The sequence below is a fragment of the Chanodichthys erythropterus genome, chromosome 18 (assembly GCF_024489055.1).
Source record: "Chanodichthys erythropterus isolate Z2021 chromosome 18, ASM2448905v1, whole genome shotgun sequence".
NCBI classification, from domain to species: Eukaryota; Metazoa; Chordata; class Actinopteri; order Cypriniformes; family Xenocyprididae; genus Chanodichthys; species Chanodichthys erythropterus.
Genome location: NC_090238.1, coordinates 4,242,505 through 4,268,286, shown reverse-complemented (window position 1 = coordinate 4,268,286; position 25,782 = coordinate 4,242,505). Strand labels below are relative to the sequence as shown.

Below are 25,782 nucleotides of genomic sequence, written 5' to 3'. Positions count from 1 at the left end.
CTTTCGTAGTTTATTTGTTGTTTGGCTGCAAAGTGCGAATGAAACTTTGAGGATGTTTTTTTTCCAAACCGAAAAGTAAAGTGGATGAGGAACACAGTTTAAAGAAAGACGGACATTGCAGTATTTTTTCATTTTTTCGTCTGATATGCAAAGAAAACGTCGCCGTTCTAAGGGGCCATTCACATATCGCGTCACATAAGCGGTCGTGTTGCTTTCTCCTTCTTTCCAAAGAAAAAATTGCATTGCAGTCCTTGCATTAGCTCTACTACTAGATATATTTATGGAGATGAGATCTAAAAACCATCCTGTACAGCTTTGATCAGCTGTTTGGCTGAGCTTTCAGTGTTGTTAAGGAAAGGCTGAAGCTTGCGGCAATCTGAAAAGTTGAGATGTTTTCATCTCGCCGCGGCATAGGAAAAACGAGCGCACCGCATGCACATTGCGACCGCGTGGCTTTCTATTATGAGTAAAAGCACAGTAAAGCACTCACACAAGTCGCAAGCGTTTATTTAAACCACCGAAATGTGTCCGATGCTATACGTTGCCGATGCTCAGACGGCATCTTGGACAAATGTGTCTCAGCTGTGTGAGCAGAAGCGCTGCAGGTGTCTGGAAAGAAACAGAAGAGTGTACAAATGTATTCAGGGATTGCTTTTGTTCAGTACAGTGTTGTTCATTGCCAGATTTTGATGTTATTTAAGCTAAAATAAAGTAAGGGAAAATATTTGCACTAACTGTTAAAAACTAATACTGTATGTAACAATGATAGAGACACTGCTGTTTACATTTTTTGTTAAGTATGGCAAAAATATTTTAGTAATGAAATTTGAAGTAAATGAGAAATAAGGCAAAGGAAAGTAAATTTTCAGAAATGTTGTGCTTTCTTGTGCTTCAATGAGGTGTCAATCACAGGAACGGACCCCAGCCAATTTGAGTTTGAGACTTAATCCAATACCTAAACTTAACAATACCTTAACTATTAATAAGCAGTAAATAAGAGGTTAGTGAGGGAAAAGTCGTAGTGAGAAATAGTGAGAAATGGACCCTAAACTAAAGTGTGACCAGAATCTGTTTTTTAGTTATTGTAAATGGTTCACGTCCAATTTAATACACATTAATAAAGTAGTAGAGCTAGTATTTTTCTATAATTTTTACTATACAAAAACATGCAAAATGTTTTATTTGGAAGCACATGATTGGTAAATGAACTGTGTAACATTGCAAGACACCTCAGTGTGATTGTTAATTATGCGATCATGTGTTTAACAAACTTTGCAAAGCTTAAAATAATGGTTGTGTCGGCTCTTAAGCTATCAGATGAGAGGTTGGATGAGATGAAGCTAAATTTACTCTGACTTATGTATACATTCATATGCCTGTATATATCTAATTCCCATATTTTATTTGAAGATAAATTCCAATAGTACGATTTCACTCAATAGGTCTACCAATAAGTTTAATGAATACCAAATATGTCTAAAATGTATGTCTAACACATGGATTTATTGAATAATCCCATGAATTATATAAGTATTAAATAATTATAATTAAAAAAAACAATAGCAAAATGGATTCCACTCGTGGTCTTCTGTGCCAATTCTGGTGGGGTCATCTTACCTCAAGGGTCTAAATTTACTTTTTCACTTAAAAAAAACCCCCACAAATCTAAAAACATGAATGTGTCCTCATTAACAAATAGACACATAAACCTTTGGTATTCAGCATAACTCACTGTCACAGATAATTATATTCCACAAAACTAGATCGATTAACCTTGAAACATTTCTGTCTGACAAAATCTCACAATTGTTAAATTCAGATGAAATTACAAAATCAATAAGAGCACAGCCATTCATTAAATTTGAGATTTTGTGCCATCAATGCTTGTGACTCAGCCTTAGCTAGGTGCCAAAAACATTTCTTTTGTTTCCAGGAAACATGTTTTAAAAAGAAGTCTTCCTTGAATCAAACCAGCTTTGTACACAAGGAAATATGTGTATATTCATGCTTTATTTTGTCACCTGTGTATTAATGACATTAAGAGTCCACTAATTAGTTATTAGACATTGGAAATTGTTTGAATTGAAGGTGGGTTTACATAGCAGAATGAAAGAGAACGTGTTTAAAATACCAATTGAAAAGTTAGGTATGTCAATTACAAGAGCATTCAGTAAAGATGTCTAGAATACAATCTCACAAACACAGCAACAGGAAAGATTGTTTTTGCCAACATGGCCACATGAAAGAGCGTGCAGGTGTGTGTGATTTATTCTCACATAACAAAAAAGGGAAGAAAAAGAGAGGGGCAGCTGGGACAGTGAGCAAACCATAAGACAAGCCCGCTGGATTTCAACCAATTTGATTCCTGTTATAGTGTTGGCAACTATAGCAGGAGTGATCTCTTGCCGCATAAAACGTCAAAGCCAGCGGTCTTCAGTCTTGTAGTATGCACTTGGCTTTAAGAGCTTCAAACCAAGATCATTGATGCTGTCAGACAGCACATACAGCAAGCTGAAAAAAAGAAGCTGAAATATTCAATCTTTTATGTCAACACGCTTGTGAAGAACTAAGTTGTAGTTGATTGTATTGCAGTTTAGTTTACTGTAGATATGTGAAATTCATCCCGGTGGCTTTAACTAAAGCTCATTTCCCCTTAATTGACGATTTAACTCAGATAAACGGCCTATGCTTGGGTGCATCTTCATTGTAGTGTGGGTCATAACTCATACTTTCTTATTATCAGGGCATTCATTAGATATAGCAGCACACTTGACCTCTATATTTTCTATAATGACAAGAAAGAGAAGTGCTAAAGAGAATGAGTACGTACTATGGTTTTCCTGTGTAGCTGTGCAGTGTCATTGAAACCACCCTTCAGACTTCATTTAGCAACATAGGGGTGCAACCATGGTAAAACAACAACTTGCATAACCAAGAATTTGAAGCATCAGGAAGCTGAAAATGGCATGAATTACACTGTGAAAAGCAGAGACTGCAGTTTGTTATAGATTTTAGTCTCCACAGTTTTATTTAGGACTAAAATAATCAAGTATTGGAATAAAAATGTTCTCTTGTTGTGCATCTGGGTCGTCCACTTCTCGCTCTGTCCTGATTAGATCCAGTTTGTTTTCTTCTTTCAAGACAGTATTGTGTGGAATAGCCTTCTTTTTGCAAAAAAACAGTAAATGAGTTGCTAGAGGAATGTGTTAGTTAGCCAAATGTAACTTACAAGAAATTCAAGCGTGCTAAATACTTCAGCAACTGTAAGGGAAAAAAAAATGTCTGCATTTCTTTAAACAGCACAACCTTTTCAGCTGTGTTAATGAAAAGAAACATTTCCGGTACTAAAAAAGTGAAAGTAATGTGATGGCCAAGTATGGTAACCCATACTCAGAATTTGTCCTCTTCTTTTAACCCATCCTAGTTAGTGCACACACATTACGTACCCAATCCACCATTTTGTCCGACAAAGCAGTCAGGAGTTTGAAGATTAACCTCGGTGGAGTTAAACTTGAAAAATTTTGTATATTGACATCTTTCCGCGTTTGAAACAGCATTGATTCTCATGTTCATTCATGTTTATTTGACGCTATAAATGGACTAGTAGGAAGAGATGATCGGTTTACGAGCCGCTTGATCTGAGGCGCTACAGCAATCTCTCACGACACATTAAAGAGCAACAAAATGTTTTTAATTGTTGAAATTTCTGGTCCCACTTTATATTAAGTGGCCTTAACTACTATGTACTTACATTTGTAATTAATCATTTGATACAATGCACTTATTGTGTACATACATGTTTTTACCTGAATGTAATTACATCTGTAATTATTTTCTGTAATTACATTTGTTGACCCATCCCTTACATTTTACCCCTACACTTAAACCTACCCATACCACCAAAGCTTTCCCTAACCTTACCTGTATCCACCTCAATAACAGCAAAAGTGTTTTGCAATTCAATATGAACCCAATAAGTACATTGTACTTATTTTTTGATGCAAGTACATAGTTAAGGCCGAAAAGTGGGACCGAATTTCTTTAATAACTACACAGTTTGAAAGCTGGGACTTTGTTTAATAACATAAGTAACCTGCTCTGTCTTGTCTGTCGACGTGTTGTCAGTGTCCTCTTTGCTCCGCTATGCATTTTTCACTGTGTGTGGAGTGACAGCACCACGGCTTGTCAGACAAAGCAACAGTAACTTAGGGGGCGGGTCTTTGAGAAGGGTCAATTGGGGGCTCGCCTTGCTCAAGGACACTTCAGTATTGAGAATCGATCCCGCAACCTTCTGGTGCCATTTTTTTCAAAAGTAATCTGATCGGATTTTGGCTATCGGATTGAATCAAATCTTGAAAATGGGTTGTTCAAAAAGAAAAAAAAGATTCTGAAATCAGATTAGATCACAAAATCTTGGTTTTGATCTGGATAAAATCAGTTTGAGTTGTTCAACAGCTGTAAAAATCAAACAAAAATATTATATTTAATTCAAAGTGTTTTTTTTTATCACTGTTTGTAAACTACATTGGCACAATCATAAGAGATGAACTAGCCAAAATTTCTTTGGGGGCGAACACAAATTTTCTCGGGTGAACACTATTCTGAACTTTTATGAGAGAATGCAAAGCATTGAAATGTTTTTTTTTTTTCATCTCATATTCTTTCTATCACCGTGTCCCTTTACCGTCTCCACAGTGTACTATGAATACAGATTTGGTAATCTGAAAAAATAAGATGGATTACTTGATCTTGGATAGCAAAACATGCGATTTCCAAATCCAGATCATTCTGATCGAGATTAAACTTTTTGAACAACTGGTTACCAGTCTGACCAGTCTAGTGAAAGATTTTAGTAAACTGCACAGACGTGAGAAAATGACTGTGCTGAGAGAATCTGCTCTGCTTGATTTCCACCAAAATATGTGACACTTGACACTAACAAAAATAAGTATATAGAGATCCCATATATTTTCTAAGTCAATTGTTTTGAGTGAGAGAATTTCTAGTTTGGGCCCACGTTCTGCTTTTATTTTAAGCATCAATACTTTTTTCCTTCAATGTATTTTACACCTCATAGTTCACTCTCTACTAAATGTGAATTGAATGTGCTAAATTACCAACAATGAATCTCTACAATTCTGATGCAGTTTTAGTATTGCCATCTTCGCTTGTGTATGTGATATCTCTCAAAGATCTGGATTTGTGCTGCACAGTGACCAAAAAAGAACGTTTAACCTGCTTTTACTTACATTGAATAATGTTTTCTTTCTCCTCAGATGTGTCCTGTGCGACAGAACTCTTAGGCTTGGCTGTAGATGATGGTCTTCAGGATCCATTCAACAACCACCGAACAGTTCAGCACAGCAAGGTAAAGAATATACAAGTTTGTTTCCATCTAGTTCATCAGTTTCACAAACACTGACGTCACACTGCAGTGCAGTTTTGCCTTTAACGGCTGGTGTACGGACAGAATTTAATTTCTGTTTTATTGATTTGCAGTGTAGAGTAAACATTTGTCCATGTCCTTTTGTGTGTTTGTCAAGGTTTTACTTGCTCTGCGAGGTGCGAGGTGTCTCCACAATTAGAATATTAAACATACTAAATGTTTTATACATGTTTTTTGTGAGGGTTAGGCGGTAGGAAATATCAGTACCTCAGTATAAAACAATAGAAGTCAATGAAAAAAAACTACCAAAAGAATTGTGTATGTGTGTGTGTGTGCTTGTACTTTGAGCAGCAGCTGCATTGTCAAAGCTTGTCTGTCACTGTTCATTATCACTTAGTAATTACACCCTTCGAGGAGCTTTGGCCTTCACACTGCTCGCTTATTACTGTCACCAACACAAGAGCTTGTGTTTATGCTGAAGGCTGAACGCTCAAAGACAAGAGTTAGAGAAAAACTTGATCTTGATAAGTCCTCATGCTGGGCTGAAGGATGTCATAAGCATGGACATTGGTTTAACACTGCACAGGAAGTGTGAGTTGAGTTCCTCTCTAATTCCATCCATCTATCCCAGGAGGCCTATTTTTATTTGTCAGACCAGAGCCCTGTTTTTGTGCGTTCAGCAGATTTTAATAGTGCAATGCTTAAGATCAAATCAGAATAGATTATTGAGGTTTGTATAAGGTGTGGCAATCCTCTTTATTTATTCACTACTAATTTGCATTTGATTCTACTAATTGGTGCACTTGATTCTAATTTTATTGCAAACTTCTCAGGTAATTGAATTTATTCATGGTGGTCAAATCGGCAAGTGTCTGGTGGTCACTTATTTATTTGCTTATTAATTTAAACATCCATTGCTGCTTTAATGAATTCTAGTTTAACAGATTAAGTTCTACTGTGCTAAATCAATCAAACATCAGTCCCCGAACCCCCTGTAGTTCATACCATGCCAATAATAATATCACAGAAAATCTTATCACATCATATTTCCCAATGAACTACTGATCTTCTTGCTGCAACACAATTATCTGATTAGATATTTACATTACGGTCAGGTGTGCAGGTGCGTCTGATAAAGGGGTCGCTGAGTGTGTTTAAATTTGTTTTTGTGTTTGCTTTATAGACATGCACTACAGACTCATGTGGAATTTCAGAATGTGTTTGTTTATATTTTCATAGGAAAAGATGGGTTGCTTTTATAGATTTGAAAGTGAAGAGTCCCTTGAAGATTTTTATTTAATGTCTGCTTGTTTCTGAAGCCGTAATCTGCACAGTAAACAAGGGGGTCTCCCCATCTATAGAGATTTAGTTCTCTTTGAGGTGCAAGCCTGCTCCACTCTTGATGTGCAAGTGCTTTAATTAAAGGCTCATGCTGAGGAATTGCACTGCTTATTGCCGTCCCACAGAATAAATAACATTGGAAAACATTGAAAAACTTGTTTTAAGATGTTTAGGTTTTGATCCAGTTTTCCAGTTGGTGAGTCCAAATTCAAGCAGACATTGGGACCTCTGGGTGCATTTATGTGCTAGTGCACTGCACTGCAGGATATGATGTTATTTTATGTATTAAAAATTGTAGGCTGTCTTTCTGGGTTCATGTTAATGAAGTCTCCTCTGTTGCAAAGCTTTTTATCTGTGGATGTAAGAAACTTCATTTGCCCTTCTATAATTGATCGGCTGAGGAGGTGGATTAGAAGGGGAGTGATTTTTTAGTCTCTGCAGATCTATCTGCACTTGAATTCATAGAGTTGCTGATCTAATACTTCAGCGGCTAACAGAAAGAGAGCCATGAATACCGCCATCTTCAGAATCAGTGTAACTGACTAAGAAGTAATGGAGAGCTCTTCCTCACCTTGACATTATTTGAGTCTTTGGTTCCACTTTTCAGATTTCTCCAACCTTCTGATTTATTGAGTTTTGATTGTTACCTGACTGGGAAATGGCACTACATTTCATAACCACCAATGACAACTTTCTAAAATTTGTCCATTTTTACAAATATTGTCTTTTTTAAAATAAAGATGAACGTGGTGATGAACATTGGTTTGGCAATGAAGCTACAATAGCTATTTTGTGAATATTGTAATTTCTCGACAATTCAGTGCTATTCTTTAGTAAGAAGCCAGTGGCATAAACACCGTCATTATGTTTCACACCTATGGATCATTTGTTTTGTTCTGAAACAGGGAATAAATTTGTTACAAAGTTGCATTTTCTTTGTGGTTCGGCTTTTAAGCACTAAGTTCCCGTACAAACTGAAAAGACCAATTATCAGCGCAACTGAAGCCGGTTTATTTAAAGGTGCTCTAAGCGATGTCACGTGTTTTTAGGCCAAAACATTTTTTGTCACATACAGCAAACATCCCCTCACTATCCGCTAGCTGCCTGTGTCCTGAACACACTGTTAAAAAAAACACGGTAGTCGCCACAAGCTCCAAAAATGGCAACAAAAACAAACTGGTGCGTCTGTTTCAGGAAGCACGGAGGGGAGGGGAGGAGGAGGAGGAGGGAGGGTTTAGCTAGCCTCTGTTTTGTTTGACAACACTTCCACGAGCCATTCCTATCGTGACACTGATGATAAAATGCTATCTATTTGAATACTTTTGAGAGTTAAACACTTTGAAATGCTATAGAGAAAGAACAAATGATGAACAAAATGAACAAATGACATCTTGCGTCAACTTTTATTAGAAAGCTTTTCAAACTATATTCATGAATCATGACCCACCCATACTAGAATTTATCACATTTTATTTTATTAATTGTGGTCAACTTGTAGAATTTATAATCTATTGAGGGAATATATTTTCACTATAGATTTATATTACAAATGTGATACAAACAACTGTGCTGTTTCTGTGTAGACTGCTACTTTTCATAACTAATGCTATGATAAAAAAGAAAAATGTTTGACTTCTTATGGCAGACTGAAGTAGAAAATTCTGTCAAACTGATAAGCTTACAGATGCCTAAATAATATAAAACATATAAACCATGATGCAATTTCTGACGGTTATATGTCACAGTTTCATATTTTTCTCACCATTAAAATTATGAAAGTAAGCAACAGTTTCAGGCAGACAGGCGTTGCAGCTTAGGTTTGTTTCATTTAAAAAAAAAAAATGACGGAAAGAAGTGAGAGGTTTTACAACCTTTACAAGCGGGTGCTGAGGGAAATTATATGAATTAAAGTATGAATGAATTCTATGAATGTCTCTGAAAGGAAATGACTGACTTGAGAAAAGTTCTGGGTTTTTTTTCATCTTCTCTCCATGTAACGCGTCGTGTTTATAAGTTGGTTACCGGGGAAACAGCTCTATTTCTGCTGTTCCATAAGCGCCATCTATTGACAGAGAGTGGATTAAATTTTCATTCAGCCTGGTTGCGGTTTTTGTTGATGAAACTCAGATTTTTATGCGCAATTGTAAATTTTTACCTAATATTCACACCAAAACTAAACAACTTTACCACCCACTTGAATAAAATGAAACATTAATTTCAGATGTATCACATTTCTCAAAGAATATATAATTCCAAAGCAACATTTTTAAATTATATTCATATTGTAATGCAGTCAAAAATAGTCTGCAAAATATCAAGAATGCATTTGTGAATTTGTGTTTAGTGAAACAAATGTCACTAGTTTACATTTACTGTTTTTTGTTTTTTTTTGTTTTTTTTTTTGGTTATAGTATACCACTTCCTTTGTTAGTACCACACCACTGCTTGCAAGTACAACTGTCATCTTATTGGTTTGAGTTTTCTCAGCATCATACATTTAAATGATGGACAAGTTCACTCCATGAGCTTATTGTGGCTTTATTTGTAACTGTTGAGACGCAGGCATTAGGACAGCATTCTTGCATGAAACACAATTAAACAACATTTTAAGACCAAGAGGCGCTCTTTGTTTTTCAACTAAGGTAACTAATGTGTTCACTCACAGAATCAGACACTATTGCTTTTTATATAACACATTTCCCATTATGAATTATATAATTTGGTTTGTTAGTCCAATGGGTTGGATTGCTTTCACATCTCAAGACACATTTCACAACTGCTCCAGAATACATTTGAAAGCGTACCAAGACCACCTCTTCAAAGAGGACTTGGTACGCTTGTTTGCTTTGCTTTTGGTGCGCACCCGAGCGCGATTGCTGCGTTCACACCTGCCCAAACGAACCGCACCAATGGGGGACAACAAACTATAGTGCGAATCAGACAAACTAAGTGAGGGAGGTGTGAAAGCACCTTAAAAGTTTATCTCAAACATGGTTTCTCAAAACACTTTTGCTAATAAAGCTGGGATGTCTTGATCATTCAAAAAATGCACTGCCCTGCCAAACAAAATCTTGTTTGCATTTAACCCTTTGAGCGGTACGGTACCACATATGGGATTTTTATTTCAGTGCCCCTGGGCGTACGGTACCACATATGGGATTTCGAACGTTCAGCGACGTCACATAACTGCCAGATTCAAACTGTGCTTTCGCGCTCTGGCTGCGAGATGGACGCGCGCAGCTCTTGTCATATATCACAGCTATGCAGTGTTTTCAGCCACATAATGTGTATTTTAAGGTTTCAGACATTTAAATATGCATAAGCACCATTAAAACAATACATTAAGCATTTATAATTTACACATTGATTTCCGACATCAGTGGAAGCAGCAATAACAAATATAATTTGGCGACATTTATTCATATCAGACACACATAATGGGCCTAAGTAACTATAAAGTTTACTCTGTTATTCTTCCAGTTCACCAGCCACTTACTTGCATATATTTCGGAAGAAAATGATGAATTAACCTGCTGTAAATCCGACTGACAGGACTCTTGTGAACTGCAGCGCAAACTAAGATGGCGGCACCCATCTCGCGTTATAGATCAAGATAAAGATCAGTTATAAAGGTTTTAAAACGACAAAGCACACTCACTTACACATATTTGAGAATCGGAATATAAGATAGTTGATGACATGGTAAGCAATTTTGCGAATATTTTAAATAAAAAAGGAAAAACTAAATAATAGCGATCCATCTGTCATACAGTGTTATTGTTGCTGCATTCAGCGCTCGTGACAAGCAAGACGCGTCGCTATGGAAACATTAAAGGCGAACGTTCTAAAATAACGGTCGCCTTAAAAAAACTCACTCTGTTAGACAGTTAGAATATTTTAAACTCACGCTCGAAAGGGTTAAATAGCCAAATACTTAAGAATCTATGATTGGATCCTTATAGCATAGGGCTGCACGATTAATCGCATGCTATTCTCACGCGCATTTCGTCATTAAAGCCGGTTCCCTGATTACCGCTAAATCGCCATCACCTGTTTTTAAACGGAGCGCCTATTAATAGACAGAGCCGTAGTTCACAGACAAGCCACGCAATATCGCGTTCATATCGCAGGCGATTCATCTGCGATATGAACGCGATATTGCGTGGCTTTTCAGTGATCTACGGCTCTGTCTATTAAATGCCGCTTCATTTGAAAGCAGGTGATGGCGATTTAGCGGTAATCAGGGAACCGGCTTTACTGACGAAATGCGCGTGAGAATAGCATGCGATTAATCGTGCAGCCCTATTATAGCATGTTATATGTTTGGCAACATATCAGCATATTTAATTTCTACAACAACCATGTAGGAAGATGCATCATGGCCATATTCCAGGATGAAAATGCCAAGATTCATCAGGCTCAAATTGTGCAAGAATGGTTGGGAGGGAGCATGAAGAATCATTTTCACACATGATTTGGCACCTCTGAGTCCAGACCTTAAATTCATTAAAAGTCTTTGGGATGTGCTGGAGTAGACTTTACAGAGACTTTATATATTGTCAATACAAGATCTTGACCAAAATTGATGCACCACCTGATGGAAATAACATCACAACATTTATTTCCTTTAAAAGATGCATCAATATTTGGTCAAAATCTTGCATTGACACTGCAAAAGGTGAGCACTCTGTAAAGTCTCCTCCAGAGAAGGAAATGAAAAGAAAGACATTTTCAAGAAATTAAAAGCTAGACACTTAAAAGAACTGTTCCCAAACATATAACATGCTAGAAAGATAATAATAGCTGTAATAATGATCCAGTCATAGATTCTTTAGTATTTGCCTATTTAAATCCAAGCAGTGACCTTTTTTTTTTTTTGGTCAGGCAGTGTATATCTTTGGCAAAGTGATCTCAAAAGCCAGTTTGGGAACTACTCCATAATGTCCAGCTACCAGACCCCCCAGTGTTTAGCACTGAACTAGGGGGATGGGAATGACTAAGCCAGTCAGTCAGCATATGGCTGTGAGCTGACTAATAATCTGGGCTTATTTACCAGTCCTGAACACAGCCAGAGGTCGGGAAGAGATCCGAAGGAGAGGAACAACTAACTCTACCAGTGCTGCCCATGGGACGGGGTCGGCTCCAATGGCTGAGCAGACCAAACGGGATGCCAGGCCATGCATCTACCTCACGGCGCTCATTGAGCTCTGCCTCTGTGAGCACTCGCCGGTCGAGTTCCTCTGTTCGTTCCTCACAATGTGCTGGTTCTGGCCAGACTGTGTCAAGGAAGGCAAGGACATCTTCCTCAACTCGACTCTTCTCACTCTACATCGGCTGCTTCAGAACAAGCTGGCCCGACTGCTAGAGGAGATTGCTGCCTGCGTGGCCTGCCAGAAGGTTGCTGAAGGACCGGTTTTCATGGTATCAAATGCTATTGTGTTTATAGGAGGGGATTGATGCCTATTCAATATCTACCACATCATTTAGTCATTAACATGGATATAGTTTTTAACAGCGTTGATTGCATTGGCGTTCCTATCTGAGGGATCATAGAAACGCCTATTTTAGCTGTAATTGAACACATTATTCAACTGTGATATTTCAATAGTTGTCAATATCACAATGGTATATTTGTTTTTCTGAACCACTTGGGCAAAGCTTAGATTTGGGGCTTCATTAATAAAGCTTGCTTAAAAAAACTGAATGAAGAATTGCTGGTGAAGAATAATAATAGCCTAAAATGTGCACTAGAGCATATAAGAGCAAGTGTCGTTTGGATTGCATGGCTATCCACTTTGATTTATGTGTGTGTGTCTTTATTTATCGGGCTTTAAAAAGAAGATGGCTACATGGCACAATTGCTGTAACCTCAGGGATGAATCACAGCCTGTCAGAGCTCTACTACGCTGTGACAGGACATTTTCCTCTGAGCAATGGCCAATGCTTTCTCCAGGGACACTATATCCTCTTGGCTTGCCATATTTTTATTTTATTTTGTTGTATGAGCAGCACCCTATGCAAGCTCTTGTTGTTAGTTGGAAATGTCTTGGCTTTCAGAAATTAACACGATAAAATGAGTATGTCCGACTGCAAGAGTTACTAGCTGTTTGTTGGTGGTGACTTGTTGAGGAGGGGAGTTAGCATTAGTTAACACCTTGCCCACAGAATATGCCAAATGAGGATAATCCTTTTCTTGGCAGACGTACAAGAGCAATAATCCTTCTGCCTCCCACAGTCTTTATCCTGTGACCTCAGAGAAGTCACCACTATTTGTTATTTGTTACTGCTTCATTCAGCTAATAAAGTCGCAGAAGTTTGAACTGCTCTGTGATTATATTTGTACACTCTAAAAATGCTGTTTTAAAACAACCCAAGTTGGGCTGAAAATGGACTGGGTTGTTTTAATCCAGAAGTTGGGTTAAATGTTTGCCCAAAGTGCTTGGCAGTTTTATTTAACCCAACTATTGTTTAAAAATGACTATATGTCTGGTTTAAAATAAACCCAGAATAGGTTGGAAATGAAAAATCAGACACATAATTACTAGAGGCAACAATAATAATCAAACAATGAACATTTAATAATAAGTAATTTAATAAATTGATATTGTTTAATTATTATTCATTAAACTTAATAAAAGTTCATTTATTAAACATATTGATAAATGCTAATTTCCAACATACTTTGTGTTCATTTTAAGCAAGCAATACAGTCATTTTTAAAAAAATAGTTGAGTTAAATAAAACTACCCAGCAGGTTTAGCAAACATTTAACCCAACAATTTAACCCATTTTCAACCCAACATTTTTTAGAATGTAGAATTTCCTTTTGTTACATATTTAAGTCTGTTTGGGTAATGTACATTTATTTAGTCTAATAGTACGTTGCGCAGCTTTGAAAAAGCCCGACTGGCCACATTGAGCTCTCTTTCGTGCTTGAACTATGCTAAAATGCCCATCTTTGTCAAGTATCCTCATAAGAACAGTCTTTAATGAGTTAAATAAAGTCTTAAATGACCGTAAAGAGTTATAAAGACATCAGATTTGTGTCAGATCCGTGTCACATTCGTCAGATCTTAAAGTGACAGCAGCCTAATAAACCTGCTGCTGTAATGTCTGTCTTTATTAATCATTGTAAATCAAAAAACAAAAGACAAAGAGAAAATCACTCACTGCTCTTCATTGAATACTTTTTGTAGCTTTAATAATCATTTATCTACAGTGGCATGAAAAAGTATGTGATCCCCTTGCAGAATCTGGGAAAATTAAAATTATTTTAATAAAATAAGAGAGATAATAAAAAATGCATGTTATTTTTTGTTTAGTACTGTCCTGAGTAAGATATTTTACATAAAAGATGTTTGCATTTAGTTCACAAGACAAAACAATAGCTGAATTTATTCAAATAACCCCATTCATAAGTATGTGAACCATTGATTCTCAATCCTGTGTGTGGTTACCTGATGATCCACGACTGTTTTTGTGTTTTGTGATGGTTGTTCATTTGTGATGGTTGTTCTGCCCTTCGGAAGCAACAGAAGATACTTGCATGTTTCCCGGCAGAAAAATGAAGTGCAATTTACCTTGATAGTTGATTTCAAATGTTTTCACCCCTCGGCTCTTAATGCATCGTGTTTCCTTCTGGAGCATCAGTGAATCTTTGAACCTTTTTTAATAGTTGAGTTTGAGTCCCTCAGTTGTCCTCAGTGTGAAAAGATGAATCTCAAAATCCTACAGTCACTGCTGGAAAGGGTTTAAATATGCAAAAATGCTTGAAAACTGATGAATCTGCAGGAGCTGGAGGATTTTTCTGAAGAACAGAGCTCAGTTTAACTGCTCAGGACAAACAAGAGACTCATGAACAACCATCACAAAACACAAAAACAGTCGTGGATCATCAGGGAACCACACACAGGATTGAGAATCAAGGGTTCACACACTTATGAATGGGGTTACTTTAATAAATTCAGCTATTGTTTTGTCTTGTGAACTAAATGCAAACATCTTTTATGTAAAATATCTTACTCAGGACACTACTAAACAAAAAATAACATGTATTTTTTATTATCCCTCTTATTTTATTAAAATAATTCTCATTTTCACAGATTCTGCAAGGGATTCACATACTGTTTCATGCCACTGTATATTTAATTCTTAATTTCTGCTGTGACGTGTTTGATAAGTTTATTCAGTTTCTGTATATTTCCTACCTGTTAGATCAATTTTTTTAAATACACTGTCTTTGTTGTTTATACATTAATTTGGAGATTAAATGCAGAATTATTACAATATGAATAAACATTAAAAATTTTAGGTGCGATTAAAGGTGCAAGACAGAATACAAACTGACATGGCTTAATTTATGGTCTCACCTCATTTGCTATGAATCCAACATATTCGCCTATTGGCAATGTAAAATATTTGGTTGCTAACTGCATGACATTGACTTTGCTGTCCGTGTCACTCTACCTCTTGCTCGAGGCTTGTATCTGAGCCGTTTGCCGAATATGTTAGGAACAGCAAGGGAATTTCCTATGGGCAACAAAACCAATAGTTTCGTGGCTAGGCTGGAAGGAAATGTTGATTATATTATTAGATGTTCTCAATTCCCACCATTGACAGAAGTGGGGAAGGTTTGTTTTGAACTTTAGATCGAAGGATCTGACTGGCAAGTGTTTGTTTGTGCTGTTGAGATCCTGCCAGGTTTTAGTGCTACACGACCTGCATGTGAAATAAACAACTCTCTGAGAGGCCATGGGCATCATATTGGTTCATTTTGTCTGCTGCGCAGAACCAGGCAGCACATGTAATTTTGTATGTTTTGACATTAATACTTCTAGGAATATGATATTTGCCTGGGAGCTGTGTGATAGCCCAGAGGCAAAATGAGGAGAGTTCGGCTCTGTGTTTATGGAAAATTTCAGACAATTTTGAGACCACTTTAAAAGCAGATTATATTTTAAAAGAATAAAATAAAATGGTTGTTTTTTTTTCTTCCTCGTCTGTGACTGTGTGGTTCTGGTTCATATTTTCAGACAATTCTCCTTTCAGCATTCATTGTAATGTTAGCCTTAGTGTTCACAGGCCATCCAGAAACGTTTCCATTGTGTTGATGTTATTGAAAGGTCAGGCCACTGGTAGTGTTTGCAAACTGTCTGAGCACTTCATTATGCTCTCTGGAAACTGCAGCGGGGTCATATTAGCCAGCAATTGATATGCAGATTTCAGTGGACAGCAGCAGTTTCAGTCTAGCTCGTACGTGTGCAAAACCTGCTAGTGATCGATTGTTAGAAAGCACTCCAAGCTTAAAAAAGAAAACTAGCCTACCGCTCAGAACTTTTGGAAATGCTTGATTGTTTATTAGCAGGTGGAGAAAGGAAACATGTCTTGAGATAATGTGGAGCAAGTGTTTGAGAGCTGAAGAGTAACTCAACAACCATGCCAACTTTCAGGGTGGGCAAGATTAGAAGGAAAAGCTGTTCTCTGGCCAGAAGGACAAAGTACCAGGCTATAGCTGCCTGGAGGATCCTTTATAGGCTGCTTTTCATGGTGAGTGTATTTATGAGTCAGAACATGAGGATGGAGAGACAAAGCATCTCGAAGGTGTCTCTATTGACCACTTGATTGCATTTCTTTTAGGGCGGATCAATCTTGAAATCCTGATATTGGTGTTTGAGAGGATTGATCCTCACATAAAAATAGCTGCAGGATCAATATTTTTTAAATATTCATGGGGTTATTTAATTAAGGGGTTATTTAAATTAATTATTTCATTGTTTATTTAGCAAGTAAATTGTGTGTTATATTAGATTGGGCCTATTTCATGCTAATAATGGCTTATTAATGTTTGATATAAATACATTTCCAGTTTGTAGGCGGATGGGACACCTTACAGCGTAAACGAGCAAATAATAACGCTGTAATACTTTTGTATCTCTATATTATGAAATGTATTTATTTAAAAACTTTTGAATAATTTATGCATTTTTAAACATTGTTTTTAAAAAAATAAAACAATAAGTAATAATTAGTACCATAAAACTGCCTTATATTATAAATATTATTAAAATTCATTTTCTTTTCAGCCCTCTGTAAACACTGCAGGTGTGATGATGGTCACAGACAGGGATGTACACAAAGAGTTAGTCCTTTAAGCCCTGGGTATACTTTGTTTTTTACGCGTACGCTAGTGTACACACACAGTTGAACGCTCAGCCTTGGAAAGTATACTTCACTTGACTCGTACACATACACAGGCGTTCAACGCATGTACAGTTTTAAGTAATCTCTCGCCACGAGCTACAACCCATGTAAATATATTTGTATTCTTTCATGCTGGAGTTGTACAAATGAGGGTACTTTCTAACCTCTTCACACAATCTCTCATCTATGTTTGTCGCTGTAGCTTGCATGTGTTCCGGTCTGTTCAGTTTGTGCAGGTTTTCTTCGACTACTTTGTGAATCGACGCTCCCAGTTGCCACCTTGTGGACAAACTAATTACTGCAAAAACAATTAAATGCGCATGTGCGACAAAGTACGTGCAGTTACAAAAATCCGGTGGTGTGCGTACAGTGCACGCTTACTCTTCTGATGATGAAACTCATGTCACGTGCACTGTACGCTGACCCTCGTGTACTCATAAAAAGTGAAGTATACTTTGGGCTTTAGCGGTTGAGGCATTACTCGCGAATACGTCGAGCAAAAAGGCCAGCTCTGGGTCTGTTTTAAATCCTTCGTTGTCACCATCTCTGAAAAGCTAGTCTGATGTTGATTTGTGTTTTATTATAGGCTCGGTCACATTTCCTTTTTTTGCTGGTAAACTCTTCTCTGAACAGACTTTCTTTCTTTTAACAATGGATGTTCCCACATATGGTTGCCTTTTGAGTGATCCAATGCGATGAAGTTACTTATTGTTTCAGAAGAAAAAATCCTTAGCGTTGAGACCTGTATGTACTATGTATATGTTTATTTTTTAGCAAACAATGTAGAGCACATTTAACAAAACTGAATGCTCACTAAAAACCAGTTGACTCACAAATCATTTGAGTGTGCCAAGTTTATTTCATTTGGACATGTTTGAAAATGGTCATATATAAGTGGATAAGTTGTATATCCATTTCCACCAGTTTAGCCTATTCAGGGAAATGAGCGAATCATAGTTTAGTAGAGGCACTGCCATGATTTTTCGCCTGTACTTTGCAGTTATCCTTCGTGGTTGTTTAGTAGCTCAAAAGAATCTTGTGAAACCAAGGGATGTCAATGAGGCGCTGCATCCATCTGATTCTTTATCCGCTGTGGGACCATGACCCCGTTTACGTGCACTTCAGAAAACGGCTTATTCCCGGGTTTTTGCAGGAAGCAGCGCTCTGAAACTCATGTAGACTTGAACACCATATCGCTTACGCTGTTAAATGGATTTAAAACGGTGGTTTAAAACGACCGTTTCCACTGGAGAACTCAGCATACATGTACTTTAAACATAAGCAGCATTCTTACAGATTTTTTGTGTTGAGAGGATGGGATACTAGGCAGAGGTGGGAAAGGCGGTGCATTTAAATACGAGTGATTTAGAAAATGAGTGATTTTAAAAACAATTCAAACCCCTATTAATGTTTTCATGTACTGTTGATATTTTTTTGGAAGAAGGATCTGCTTCCACGCCCCTGCAGCAAATGCATTTGTGACCAGATGTGGCCTGACCACCTCCAGAGGAGTCTTTGATGATTGGATAGTAATGCATTTTCAAAATGCGTCTTTATTTAGTGTTGTCCAGCGCATTCAGATAACATGAAACAGATGGTAATAAGGTCTGAGTGGGGCCGCTTGTGTCATTCGGATCACAAGATTTCAAAAACGTGCTCTGCCAAGCAGTTTTATTCCTCTGCAAACCCGGGAGCTGTGAGAATTTTCTGTCAAAGAGGAAAGATTGTCAGACTGAAGCTTTTTGACAGCTGGTGTCACAGCATTGGAAGAGCCGTCATCTGGGGACTTGAGAGGAGGAAAACGAGAACCGAAGCTTTCAACTATGCTATGTCTTGCGCTGCTGTCTTTTTCACCTTCGCATGGTTAATTTATTATATCTTAATTAGATATTTAGGACACCTGGCATGCAAACAGAGAGATTTTATGATACCACTATGCGGTACTGTATCTATATTTGGAGGTTTGCCCTGTTAACTGGTCAGATTCTCGCAGTGACTTGGCATGAATTTAAACAGCCAGTTCACACTCTGTGCAAGTGTATGTGTGTAGTGAAGAGAGCCTCACAGATCATTTTCAGGTGCTTTCGTGAGGCTAACAGGAACCTGTATGGAGTCTTCACAACCTGCAGAGCTTCTCTTAACCTCCTGGAGACTGCAGCAAAACAAACGACACAAGCACTAGCAACAATTACTGTTATCTGTCTGTGCCAGACTGGGGCTTCCCACCGATTCTCCTACAGGGCGCTCAATTAATGCGTCAGCATGATGTGTCCTGCTTCCCTCTGCCGCTTATTTATGCGTTTGGAGTTTTTATTATATCCCAAAATCTTGCTGTTTGAAAGTATAACACATTTTTAGGAAGAGTAAGGTAACTTTTTACTTAAAGGGATAGTTTCATCCAAAAATTCTGTTATAATTTAGATCCCAAAACAGTTATAAGTTATGTTATACAGTGAAAGTCAATGTTAATTTAGACACATTAGACCACTATGACTTTTAAAATATCCACTGAAGAAAGATCATCGTACATTAGGATGAGTAAATGATGACAGAATAATAAAAATCGGTAAAAAATACTAGTCCTGATGATACGTTGTTATATCAAGATATAAATTGTAAACAATATGACTCTCGATATGATGTTAGTTTAATCCAAGATTTAGCTTACTGTATTTATAAAGTATAATTCAGCCAAAAATGTCAATTCTGTCATCATGTTCTCAACCTCATATCATTTCAAACCTCTACGATTTTTGTTCATCTTCCAAACACAAATGAAGATATTTTTATGAAATCTGGGAGATTTCTGTCAGTCCTTTTAAAGTAAATTCCCCTCAAACATAAAAGATCTAAAAATAGGCCATAAAGGCATCGTAAAAATAATAAATCTAATCCAAATCTAAGTCTTCTGAGGAGACAAGATGGCTTTATATGATGAACAGATTTACAATGCACAAACAAAGCATAATTTAACTCACCGTATAGTTTTGGTAGTATGCTAATTTATTCTTATCATGTAAGTGTATAATCTGCGCAGATGGCTAGCCTGTAAAAGAGATTCAACGAATGCCTGCATTGAAATCGATTATACTGCTTTACAAAAAGGAGTTTCAATAACTGTGCTACATTAAACAACTATATTTAATGTTCAATGTAATGTATAATAATTGATTATACATTATATTCATGCAATGGGGCTATTTTGTGGGTCCTGATAATGCAAAATGTCTGATTTAGATTTTTGCTGGCCTGATTAGCCAGTAAAAAGGGTCTTACATTATTTATATGTATAGTATAATTCTGTATTTTCAGGTTCAGAATCATGCATATTTTTATTCTGCATGGTGTCACCATTGTTTTACTGCTTTAAAGTCCCCCTGTAGTCAATAATTGTATCCCTTAAAACTCATCTTTGATCACCAAAATGACATTTTAGTTTTTTCCTGTGAAAAAAAAATTCTTCATGCCTTAAAATATCTTGAATGTAACTCTACACTCTTACCTCATTTAGTATACGGGGATCTATGAATATGCTAATTAGCTTGCACGAGCTCAGAGATGCACTCAGTCAACTTACTGAGGTAAACTCTGCACAATATTATCACTTTTTACAACATCGGACACATAACTGTAATCAATATGATTAGCCTTTTGGTTGAGCTCATAATCAAACCGCTAATAATGTGTTAATGTTACACAAACCATGTTCCCATTCGCCACATCAAAGTCAGACAGCTGCCTTCTAACAGTCATGCTTTGAACAACTCAGAACGTCAGTGGAGAAAGGCATATAGTTCATCATAATATACATAAAACACCCACTATATTGCTAAATCTATTTTTCATATCAACAGAAAAATATACCGGGATATTCTCTTGAGACTCCTGCTTCAGAGCGGTCATGGTTAATGATATGCTAAAGTTGACGTGATTGGTTACAAGGTAGTTTGTGACATCACAAACACCAGCGATTTCAAACCGTGTTTTTGAAACTGTCTTTAGATCACTGCAGGTTTAAGGAGAAAATACTCAGCAGTGGTGTTGACTTGAATTTGGTTTGTCTTAAAGTATATTAAAAACACCACATAGACATATAAACAACATTAAAAGCCAGTATCGCGATACGAGTGTATCGTTACACCACTAGTCCTAATTAAATTTCTGGTTGTCTCTTATGAACTGAAATTACAAGAAAGTGTCTACAGGGGCTTTCACACCAGAGGAACCTTTTCATAGTTTCTAGAACTATTGGCTGAAGTACCCGGATTTTGCCGTATTCGCACCATAGGAACTAGGAACGATTTTAGTTCTAGGAGCGCCTTTTGGAGGAACTAAGTTAGCTCCTACTTCAGAGTCGGGTCTAAAGCAGCACTATAGGAACTATCAGTGACGTGAGTGTATGTTGATTGGTTAAATGCACGTCAAACACCAGCACCTGGCATTTTTAAGAAGCTGTGTAAACATATTTACTTCATGAACATGGAAAACAGTGATAATAGCATTTAACTGTTGTCTGCAGGGTTGTTCTTTTCTCCGCCTCGATGATATGTAATACTGAAAGTTGTCATAGGAGATTTAATCTCTTTCAGTCATGTAAATTATGTGTTTACATTCCATCTCTCCTATCATGAAACCCACAACAAACACAGCTCCGATAACGGCATCCTTCATCCACTCAAGACGCCGCTGTCCGATGCTTCAGAGTTCCTATTCCCGGTGCGAATGCAACCACATGGCCAGTGGAGAGATTAGTTCTCGGGAAACTATCCTAGTGGCTAGTTCCTAAAACTGAGTTCCTAGAACTATTCAGTGCAAAAGCCCCTTACAAAATAGGGCTGTGGTTCTTCAGTGGCACAACTTTTACATCCCCATCCGCATTATCAACAGTTTCATCAGCCAGACAGGAAAATAAATAATTTTCAGTATATTTGAAGATAGTGAAACTATTTCGTAATAGTATGTTGTCTTGCGTTTGTTGGCAAAGCTTAGTTGAGCCACTGACACAACTTACCCCAAAGCAAATACCAGACGCTTCATTTGATAATTAATTTCATTGTTTTATAAAGTACATTGGCAATTCACCAACACGTATGATAGACATTTATAAACCTGGACAAGTTTGCTATGAAAAAAAATCTTATTTGACTTGCCATGAAGAAAAATAACATATCAATGGCTGTATATGCTGCATATGAGGACAAAATTGAATAGGGTGACAAAAATTACTCACTGACACATTTGACCCCACTCTGCCTATAATTTGCACGCTCGCTGCCGTGAACATATTTAATTTTTTTTTTGGCTTGGCTTGTGTGCATACAGTTCATGCTATTTATATTTCACGTCAGTGCCAAATGTGTCCGCACTGCATCTCTCATGCAACCTACATGCTAAAGCATACTTTATTTTTCACTGCAGTGTTTTTGAGGCTCCTTAATCTCTGTTTAACTAATGTCTTAGAAGAGGTCCCGGGAGCTCCAGTGTTTACTTTGGGTGGTCCTACCACAGCTAAGCTTTCTGTCAGAAGATTGCGGCTGAGCTTACCTATTCCTCTCGTTCTTTCTCTCGCGGCACACTAAACTGACTTTGAAGCCACATGGTCTCTAGAGTGGGAGAGCTGTAATTAGTAAACCGAACTGCAATCTGCTTCTTCCCTGTGAGATCCCATTTTCTCTTTGTGCTCTTCTGTCTGAGTCACCAAACACAAACACACACACTTTGCAGTGTAACGTGCTCTCTGTCTCCGGTATATCGATCAGTTGTTGTAAGGTCTGTGGTCAACAGGACTCAAGTTAGCGTACATGTTAAGACAGGTCAAAGTGCTGAGTTCATATATATTTCTGCAGCAGCAGGATGTGTTCTGTTCAATACGGAGTTTGTCTGGCTGGTTTAAAGCCAGAAAAGGGCTTTGGTGGTGTTTTTGTCCCCTGTGGTCACAGATCTGTCCTTGTCAGCTGTTTCGCTTGTTCACAGCTCTCTGAGAGCTGAAACTGAGATGCTGAAGCCTTTATTTTGAGACATTCATTGTAAGCGATATTGCTGTTTGTATTGATGTACGACCTTAATAAGAACTTGGCTGGAATCCTAACCAGTGTAAATGCTGACAGAGCTGTACACATGAGATGTGACCCTCCAAATCATCCGTGTTTTATTATTCTGAAACCGCTCACAGTGTTTAAGAAGACGTGATGCAGCTACTGTCTCTGGGGTGTAGATCCAGCGTAAATTATGTAATACTTGCACACACATCGTATATGGACCAGTTCTGTCACAGTGAATCTTTGCTCATCTGTTTCTTCACAACAGCTGGGAAAAGCTTTCAAATGTATGTTTTCCCAAAATGCACTGACAACAGTGGAGAAGTGGAGTGTTTTTTATTTACGAACAGTCAATTTGTATAGTACAGCGCAGTGTTATTTTAAAAATAAGGCATTACAATATTGCGTTATTCCCTAAAAAGGAACTAATTACGTTACTTAGTTACTTTTTATGGAAAGTAATGTGTTACATTACTTTTGCGTTACTTTTTCTCACCTTGGCTGGGCTGTTTGTTTGTTTTTATAACAACAAAAAAGTTCTATTTTTGGCAAATGTAAAGGCCTTTTCACACCAAAAGTTGACTGAATAAGCCTCAGGCTGAAGGAAATGCAAATTCACGCCTGTACAGTAGAGGGCGCAGCTAAAAACAAACATTTGAGCTGTCCTGGACTGCAGAAGAACAGGACACCAGAGAAGTAAATGAGTAAATGCATGTTCACATTTACTGTAGAACTACAATAACCATCATGTTCACACACAGCGCACACAACGCTTCGGCACTTGGGGACAGGAGTGCTGTCAGTCAATAAATTGGAAAACAAAGTAACTTGCATTACTTATTTGAAAAAGTAACTCAGATATTTTGTTGTAAATTTAAAAGTAATGTGTTTACTAGTTACGTGAAAAAAAGGAATTGACAAAAAAGATACTGCTTTATTTTTTAATGCACTAAAAAGCAAATGATAAAGGATTAGGATTAGTTTGATATTTTTCAAATAAAATTTTCCTGATAATTTACTCATCCCCATGTAATCTAAGATGTTCATGTCTTTCTTTCTTCAGTCGAAAAGAAATTAAGATTTTTGATGAAAACATTCCAGGATTATTCTCCTTATAGTGGACTTCAATGGCCTCCAAACGGTCAAAATTACAGTTTCACTGCAGCTTCAAAGGGCTTTAAACAATACCAGACGAGGAATAAGGGTCTTATCTAGTGAAACCATCACTCATTTTCTAAAAAAAAAATACAAATGTATATGCTTTATAGACACAAATGATCGCCTTCTAAGTGTTTTTTGTTTGAAAGTGGACTAATCCTTTAATTGCACAGCCTTTTCCCCAGCCATAATTATAGTATAATTATGTATATAACTGATGGAAGGAATAAATTAAGGTGTTAGCCAAGTTAGCCTGGAAACAGCAGGTAATTTTGCCAGTAGGTAAATGCCTTTTGCATTTTCTCTTTCTTTGAAATACAGAGATGTCGATTCTGAAGACATTTTGGGTGTTTATCGAAAACAGACATTTTTCTCATTTTATTTTCTCATGGGCAGAGAGTGAAAAAACAGGAACATATACAAAATGGAAATGCATTTTTTATATATATATTTTTTATTATATTTATATTATATATATATTATATAGTTATCCTTGAGCTGCTTTCATTGTGTTGCTGAGGAGATAATTACCCTCCAGCTCCTCCTCTTGTCCACAGTCAGGATTTAGCCTCTGACATTCCCTAATGTAAATCAAAAACATGAATATATTACAGATATAATTAATATCGCTTCAGTTCTGTTCATAGGGGGATTTATCGCTGCTCTCCCTGTTCTTATCCATGCAAGGCTGTTCTTACCTAGAACAGAACCATACCGCCAATCCAACTGAATGCTGTCAATTATCTGACGGAAGTGACCCTAGCAGAAATACCTCTTATATTTTCATTAAACTGGGTTATACCTGGCTGTGGCTTGCATTAAATGTCTGTTTTATCTTTAAAATCATTCTAGCTGCATGAATACTATAAGTAAATATAGGTGTATTCTCTCAAAATTCAGTGTAAAAAAAAAAAGATTGTTTGATTGTTTTACAATAAATAAGATACCATTTCAGTTTTTTATTTCTTTGCATTTAATTCAATGTGTTGCCTGCCAATTCTTTGTGAATTACTAGCAATATCTGAGTGAAAATTGTTATGAAGATCAAAGCCATAGCCGTGTGGTCAAGTGCTCCGACATACTGTTGGGGTCGTACTTCACGCCACCCGAGTGCGAGTTCTTCATGCCTCCCCGGCCCAATTCCTCTCTCTTCTCTCATGATTTCCTGTTTGTCCTCCTACTATCTTACTTAAATTAGAAGGCAAAGAAAAAAGTAACTACAAATTTCAAAGTAAATCCTATATCAATTTGTGTGTGTGTGTATGTCCTCTATTGTTTTCCTAAATATTTGATTGATTGGTTGACATTGGAATCTAATTGCATGTTCTCAATTGTGTCTCCTGCAGAGCGTGGACACAGTGTGTTCGCTGTACCACTCCTTCCAGGAAGGCTCTGGAGGTCTGATGGAGGGCCAGGAGGAGCACACGGGGCCGGAGGTCCCCATGCTCAGGCCCTGTCCGCGTCATATGTCTGCCACAGAGAGACTGCGCAAGGTCATCCAGGAATTAGTGGACACAGAGAAATCCTACGTAAAGGTGAGAACTGACTCCGTAATCCCCTATTAACATAGTTCAACAGAAAGAAATGAGCTCACGTCGAGTAGAAATCCATGTCTGTACGCCACTTTGACTTCATTAAAACTGAACTGTTTAACCTATT

The 25,782-nt window shown here is 37.3% G+C and overlaps 1 protein-coding gene across 8 annotated transcripts in view; it reads left to right on the top strand.

Annotated features, from left to right (window-relative positions):
* Window positions 1-25,782, top strand: part of tiam2a (TIAM Rac1 associated GEF 2a) — a 133,200-nt gene that overhangs the window by 83,651 nt on the left and 23,767 nt on the right. For all 8 annotated transcript variants that reach the window (XM_067368406.1, XM_067368407.1, XM_067368402.1 and 5 more), the window contains 2 exons: window positions 5,277-5,368; window positions 25,470-25,658. In XM_067368406.1, the coding sequence (XP_067224507.1) occupies window positions 5,277-5,368; window positions 25,470-25,658 (281 nt within the window). The remainder of the gene's footprint in view (window positions 1-5,276; window positions 5,369-25,469; window positions 25,659-25,782) is intronic.